Genomic DNA, 8,048 nt, shown 5'->3' with positions numbered 1-8,048 from the left:
GATGTAACGCAGTACTCCTCTTTGTTGTGTTGCTTGACTTTACTTGTTCTTCCTTGTGCACCAAAGTTCTTCCAAAGCAGACATACTATGCATCACAAAATCTTGGGGATTTTTTTGTACGACTGTTTTTGTTTTCACTTTATTTCTTAGACTTACAGCACATATGTTCTCCCACTAATATTGTTCCAAAGATTACATGCTATTTTTTGGTTTGAAAAGACTTTTATTTGTTTTAGAAGTGCTATCACTTTTCTGCCTTATTACCTCATTTTGTAACTCATTTTCAGTTTATAAAATAAATGTAAAAATGTTTTTAACCTTTTTTCAAGAACAGGGAGCAATTAAAGATTTTCTATTTATTTCATCATGGCTTTTGAGTTATTTCAATTTTACAATTTGTGTCTTTAAAACAATAAATTAACTATTAAACTTCTGGTTATAGTGCAGCTGAAATTATCAGTCAGTCTATGATGGAGCTTCTGTCATGAGTGGGGTCAGGGGTGGTGTTCAAGCCTTATTACAAAAGAACATAGGGAAGGATGTACCTTATATCCACCTCTATGACCACCAGCTGCATTTGGCAGTGGTCCATGCAACGCAAGCAGAATAATGCGCAAAAACCTTTTTTGAGCTATCAGGATCCCTGCACTCATTTTTTCGTCGTCATGTGTCACGGAACTATGACTTTCCCACCTTAAAATAACTGTTGGAGATCAGGTGGACATCATGATGTGACCAAGTGCCTTGTGGAGAATCAGGATGCCATTATGAGTATCCTGTCAGAGGTTACAGAGGACGGAGTTGCTGCTGTTGACATCTACACAGAGGCATTATTGCTTTGAAACAGGGACGTTTCTCCTAAAAGTTTTGTGCTCCTTAAAGCCTGCAAATGCCATACTGCAGGCTCATTCTATTGACCTGTGCTGTGCTCCAGAAGTAGTCAGTGCATCTCTGCAGGCTCTGAAGCAGATGAGGGATGAGGAGAGTGAGGCATTAGCCAGCATTCCTGCACCAGCTGCTAAAAGAAAGAGAACAATCAGCTGATTGCTCACAGGTAGTGCTGTTATGTCCACTGTGGGTCATGCAGAAGACTCTTTGACTCCTTGCCAGACTCTGAAGAGAGCTTTTCTCAACATTTTGGACATAGGCATTGTAGAGATGGAGACATCTCGACCTCATTAAAGCAGTTAAGTCTTCAACCTCAATCTCTCTCTTTTCTGGATGTTGCCATGTGAAGTGACAGTGACAAACTTTGGATCTAAAAACTGAAATGCAATCCCCTTTTGGATAATCGCTTTAATCGTGTCACAGAATGAGCGATGTTTGCATAGAAAATGAAAAAGCATTTTGGAGGTGTGATTTTTCATTTTATTTTTGAGTCAATTGATGCAGTTACACTGTGAAAATGAATAAGCACTTCTGTTAATCCATTTTAATTGGCAAATAAGATATTTATAATTGAATTATGCTACACATTTACTACAGAACTTTTTGAAAATGAAATGTCAAAAACCAATTTCTTTATTATTTTATTTAAGTGACAGAATGAGCGGTGTTAAAGAAGAAAAAAAAAGCCGTTGGGCTGATTGATTTTTCATTTTCATTCTGAGTCAACAAACGCAGCTTTATTTTGAAATGAAAAAGCATTTCTGGTATTTACTTTATGCAATGGAAAGCTTCCATATTCTGCTGCTTATTCATTCTTATTTGTGCACCAAAATCCACCTTCTTCCAAATCAGATCTTCTATGTCTCAAAATCAAATGTTTGGACACTTGTTCTAGTTTTTCACTTTAATTATACTTGATTATGAAAAGGTCATAGTAAACAAATGGAGATTATCTTTATCTTTACAATGGTTAAATGTACTACATTATTCTCAATTTGTGACCTTTCAGTTGAGGTTTCTCTAACAGCAGTAATAGAGGGTCCCTAAGTCAAAATGACAAGACAAAGCCCCCTCAATGAATGTGAACTTTCCCCAGCTTAAGCCAAAATGAATTCATGATTTTTTTTAAATGTCAATCTTGTAGATCCATGCTGCTATTTGATCCATAGAAGTGATTGTGCACCATACCCAGAAATTTGATCAGGTTAAAATAAATAATGCATTTTCATGATACATCATTATCCTTTTTTGCAGGTGATTTTGCCCGAAAAAAAAATTAAATTTATCAAACCATATTGTAGCACCATGAAGGTTATATTATCATTGAAACAAAGTGATTTCATTTCACGTGGCCTTCTTAAAACCCACAAAAGAGCTATGTGTGAAAAACCTTATTATTCATATTTGCTCTAACAAGAGTAAATGTAGTGTTAAAAAAATATCTCTCTTCAGTTTGACCTTTTTTTTAAAATCAGTAAACGAGGTAATTCGGCTTAAAGACCTATTCCAATGATTTTTTTACATGTTCCTGTGGCATTTTCTGATAAAATAGAACAAAATTCAGCTTAAAGTTACATTTCTGAGTATTTCTCTTTTCCAATAGTTGGGAATTAGTAGCAGACGAAAAATTCCATTTGAACAAGAGGCTATTTGTGACCCAGAACAAGCTATTTGCTTGTTCTATGGTCCTTGGTTTTCCTTGTCTGAGCTGGCATTTGGCTCCAAACTGTATGCTGTTGTTGCAGCAGTAATGTTAGATTGGGGGGGGGGGGGGGGGGGGGGCTGAGGTTCTGTAAACCATCGGGAGACAGTAAACGGAGAATTGAGTAAAAGGGGGTGGGGTTGCTCCACACCACACAGAGGTGAATTTTTAATACACTACTGCTGCCCTGCAGAAAACAACACAAGTATTTTTTTTAAGGGGGCAAAAAGCAGCATAGTTATAATTAAAAAATCGCTGGAAAAACTTTGAAAATTGATCAAAAGATGATCAGAGTGGGTTTTTGGGGTTTGGTGGGATGAAAATTCACCCTTAAGAACACAAGCATTCAATGTTAGAACTGGCTTCACCTATGCAATACTTGCTTGAAAACATTTTCATCAGAAGTTCTAAAAGTATGTGCACACGTGACCTGTCAACTACCTGTCAATCAGAGTGACAAAGTATGAAAATAAATTACATTAAAATGTGGATGTCTTTTTTGCTGATCCAGGTCTTGTCTAGATGTGGTCGGTGAGAACATATGTTTAACACATTAAATTGCTTTATTGGTTGAACGGTTCCAGCATTTCATGTTTTCCTTTTATTAGAACCGCATGGCACAGGGAGCTGTGCGGCAGGCTTTTCTCTGTGTTAAAGTGTAGTCTGGTATGACGATGAACCCTCTTCTGAACTGCTCTGCAACAGTGGCTGCCTCTCTCCAAAGCTGGGCGCCCTTTTCCTCTTCTGGTTACGTCTCCTCTTCCTTCTGGCAAAAACAATCACCGCGGCAACAATTGTGGCGATCAAAGCACCGAGGATCCCGGCCCCCAGGAGCCACTGCCAGATCTGCTGGGCTTGCTGAAGGTAGGGGGTCAAGAACTCCTGGACAAACCTCTGACCTGTGTGGAACAGAGTGGATATGGGTGTCTGAACAGATATTCACGTCTTTTGCAGATCAGAGGGCATTTCTGGTGTTGTGCAATGACCTGGGTCCAACAGGTAGGCGTACTCGTATCCAAGAGCCTTGTTGGACAGGAGGTAGTCTCCATTCCTATAAAGAGGAAGGAATGGCACCATGTAGTAGCCGTCATTGTGGCCAATTGGTGCATTGGTACGTGGGTAGATGGACCGGGGAGGCTGATGAGTTCTTAGCCAGCGCTCAAAGATGCTAGAAATGATGTAAGAAACAAATATGCAAGATGAAAGTTAAGATAAGATAAAAAATTAAACAAATAAATGCAATTATGTTTTGTGTTTCTATTCCACCAATAATAACCTCACGCAGTAAAGCCACCAGATTATTTTTTGTTCTTTGCTCTGCAGGGCAACCAAACTCTAACAATTGATCTCAATTGATCTTTCGCTGCTCATCCAAGTACATTCACAAACTTCACTAATTGTAGCAGCTATAAACAACAGATTGTATGAACTTTGTCAAAAACTGTGCAGTCTAATGTCATGACGTGTTTGTTACCTGTCAATGAAAGCATGGTGAAGGAGGAAGATGGGGTCGTTGGCTGAGCCCTGGACTGAGGACATTGAGCCGTTCATGAAGACATGCAGCGCATTGTGCATGGTGCTCTGGCCTTGCACAGCCATGCCTGTTTCTGGGCTGGCAAAACCTACAAAGAAAAGAAGCAGGTGAAGAAGTTACAGTTTCAATCAAGATAACAGCAAAACAAGGCTAATTAAAAGAGAGCAAAAAAAGGAGATGTAAAATATAGCTATTGATTTTCTTTACTTTTCTTTACGTAGGCAAATGTGACTTAAGTGTGTTGTTGTATCCCCCCCCCCCCAGTTTTTTATGTATGCATTTAATCATTTCTGTAATGAATCTGTGGAAATTATTTCTTATTTTGACTACCAATCAATCAATCAATCAATCAATCAATCAATCAATCAATCAATCAATCAATCAATCAATCAATCAATCAATCAATCAATCAATCAATCTACCAACCAACCAACCAACCAACCAACGACTGTATATGAGAACTGTAATGAGTGACCTCCTGCTCCAGTGGTGGCATTCATATTAAAATCTTTATTTAACATGTACTTGTTAATCATAATTTCTGTAATAACTTTTCTTTTCTGTAGCCCAAGTTGTTGATATTATAAACTGACCAACCAGATGCCTTAATAAAAGTATGTGCTCTCACATCCAACGTTCAAAACGTTTGACAGATTTTGTGCAGCTCGCTTTCAAGTGGTAGGCTGTGGACTTCCAACAAGCTTACTTCTGATTGGTTAGAGGGGTTGCCATAGGAACGGTGACTCAGACTCGACGCATCTCGGCTCTTTCTTGCTTATTGGCAACGTCTAGCTCCAACACGGCGATGTCCATACAGTGAAAAATGGCAACTGAATTAACTTCATTTTGTTGGAGCCAGAAGTAAGTCATTTTGAATGGGTGACGTAACACTCACTCGGTCCAGTTCTCAAATACAGTCAACAAGTACTATTACATAATAATAGTGTGTACTACTATTACATATTATTGTAATAATGTCTGTTAAACACAGTCATAATTGAAAAAAAACAACTAAAACATTTATTCAAGGGTAAAGACAAATGCAGACAAATACAGAAAAGATTTAAAATAGCGGTAGAAAATGGCAAACGGGCTTATTCATCCAAGTTTTCAGCACTTGTACAGGTGGGTAATTCCTACTATTTGGTACCATTTGAGACCCCATTACATAATGTCTCCTACTAATTTTTAAAATGGGATAATCCTTTTTTTAAAGCTTAATATGCCTTTACCCCACTTTGCCATAAAGAAAAATGTTATGTATGCAGGGTTAATTAGTATTATTAGTAAAATAAATATTCTTCTTCTTCAGGAACATATACTTAAAACTGCCATGTCCTAAAGCAAGTTTGTTAATGTTTTGATACAAACATGAGAACAATAACTTAGGACAAATGTAGATTTTTTAAAACATTGTTTTGTGGTTTTATTTGTAATATCTGTCATCAAATATGTTTGTTACTATTGCATTTCTAACACTTTTCAAGTTTTCAAAATAAGTAGGGTCCCGAATTCAACTGTCGACCCTGCTACTCTAATAAAAGTCCCTCTAAAAATGCCCCTTGACTATTGTTGTGGTCACATCATCATCTGGATGTATCTATATCTAAAAGAACATGTGCCCCGCGTGAACAAAAAAGGACCAAAGTTTTTCCACAATCTTAGGTTAAGAACAAATGATAAAGACTGTTTCCTCTCGTAAACCTTTAACTATTTCCCCTTCACTGAACACCTGCTTGTTCCTATTTTTACTGCCTTCTGTATTCTTTCTTTAATACTAAGGTCTGAAACCACAAGGAAACCGTAGATCCTTACCACAAGGTTACAACACTGCTTTCTTTCGTCAGTCCATTCAACAGATGGTATCATGTCCTTGTTTTATCAGATATGTGTGTGTGTCAGTGTATGTCTGGACAGTATATGGGGTGTGTGTCTACCCTCTAAGACGTTTCGAAAGCTGTTGTTGGCAAATCGGTCCATGGACCCAGTCTCATACTCTGGAAGACTGATGGTGAACTCTACGTCAGCGGTCGTAGGGATCCGTGGCACGCGGTTTGGATCATGGTTGCCGGGGTTACGCAACAGTGGACCTTCTGCAGTAGCGTTACACAAAGCCTCTTGGTTGTTGTACTCTTCTTGCTGGGTGCAGATTACCTAGAGGTATAAAAACAAAAATACACCAATTTTAATCATGTGTTTGGCCCACAAAAGCTTTAGTGTTGGTTATCTTCGATCATTTTTGCGTAAAATAACATTTAGTTTATTGTGAAGATCAAAACGAAGATCTCATCAGTTGTAAAAACACATGTTAAAATGCTTTTAAAGACTTTAAATTTAATGCTTTTTAAGACTTTCTGTTTTTGTTTTATTTGAAAATGTTTTGTTGTAGTTTTATAAAGCTGTTTTTTTTTTAAGCAAACCCTCTAGTTTTCTGGGGATTTTTGGGTTAAATTAAAAACATCTGAAGTGTGAAACAGAAAAAAACACAGGTTTTAGTACTTTTTTCTATTACATGCTGAAAGTTAAATTTTTAAACGGTTTTATGAATGGCTCAGAAAAGCCTAATAAAATCAGAGGCAAAGCTGTTTTCTTACCTTCCATGAGGAGAAGACAGAAGCAGGGCTGATAAGGTTTGGATTAAGGGCGTTACGTCCACCCATCAGATTATCAGTGCAGACTTCACAGGACTGGGCATCCCTCCAGTCCCAGTACGGGATGGTAAAGTTAAAATCTCCTGCGATTTTGCGTATCTCCTGCTCCCAGTGAAGCAGGTAGACTCTGTGCCAGGGGAGAAATGCAGCAGACTCGTGGGCAAAATCGATATCTCTCCAAACATTCCCAGGCCCTCCCAAGAAGGTGTCTCTGGACACGTAGTAGTGTATCCAGACAAATAGGTCGTAGGTGTTGATGTCAGAGAACATGGGGCTCTCACCGTTCTCTCCCATCTCTGCTCTTGTGCCTGTGGTGATGACGTAGTCTGGGTTGATGGTGTTTTTGGCCAGGTTTAGATAAGAGATGAACTTTTGCTGCTCAGTAGTTGACATGCTCATGATGTTCCTGCGCACTGACTCTCTGTACTCAGCACAGTTGGAGCCCCAGTAACCGAATCTGCATTCCCCACAGTTAAACCCTCCATAGTTTCCTGCACAACGACACGTCCGGTTGAAGAAAGCTAAAGGCCAGCGCTCCCTGTCATCGATCCCGCTGTGAGGGTACTGCGGCCCGTTGGGCTCGTCTGAAACCGAGACGTCTGCACAGAACCCGCGACCAGACAGGGCCCCACAGGGTGAGCCATCTCCACTCCACACTGGACAGCACTCCTTGGTTCGCAGTCCCTCTGAATTGGCACAGGGGCGAGGAAACTGGCTCCAACAAGTCTCAAAGAACTGCAGCAGAACGGCAGACAAAAAAAGACTCTTCATGATGAAAAGATTCACCCACATCTGTCCAGACCTCAGAAGGAGGAAAAGTCCTGCAGGAAAAACAACCTGCTGACCACTCTGGTGAGATAGGGCTGAAGGTTTGAAGAAGTGACAGCAGCTCAGACTTGTAGATCTGATGCTAAAAAGTTACTTTTAGAGATGCAAAAGCACAATACTTTGCCTTAAACTGCAATTAATGCAGAAGATACCCTTTAAAGTACACAGACAATGAAAAATCCCCAAATCTCTTGGTGTTTCTATATTTCAAAGTTACTTCTACTCTAACCTCCCATCTAACCAGCTCCCAGTCCTCCCTCCACCTCCTCTCTCGTAGAACCCAGCCTGCAGTCTCGGGTTCTCTCCCTACCCTTTGAGCCCCTTTGGGGGCTGTCCTCTGAAAACGTGTTAGATCTCATGCACTCAGCAACACACACAACCACACATTAATATGAGCATCACATGCTCAGGATAATACTCTTGGTTTCTTTGCTACTTTGTCTTT

The 8,048-nt window shown here is 39.5% G+C and overlaps 1 protein-coding gene across 1 annotated transcript; it reads right to left on the bottom strand.

The window, feature by feature from the left end:
• Window positions 1–1,376: 1,376 nt before the first annotated feature.
• On the bottom strand, window positions 1,377–7,847 carry tyr (tyrosinase). Its single transcript, NM_001104802.1, is given in 6 exon segments — window positions 1,377–2,235; window positions 2,898–3,489; window positions 3,577–3,758; window positions 4,065–4,212; window positions 6,062–6,278; window positions 6,719–7,847. Coding segments are annotated over 5 exon segments (1,623 nt in total). The 5' UTR covers window positions 7,547–7,847; the 3' UTR covers window positions 1,377–2,235; window positions 2,898–3,241.
• Between the last annotated feature and the right edge of the window lie 201 nt (window positions 7,848–8,048).

The sequence above is a fragment of the Oryzias latipes genome, chromosome 13 (assembly GCF_002234675.1).
Source record: "Oryzias latipes chromosome 13, ASM223467v1".
In the NCBI taxonomy this organism is placed as follows: Eukaryota; Metazoa; Chordata; class Actinopteri; order Beloniformes; family Adrianichthyidae; genus Oryzias; species Oryzias latipes.
Note: the sequence above shows the minus strand (reverse complement) of the source record. Positions and strands in the feature narration are given on the sequence as shown.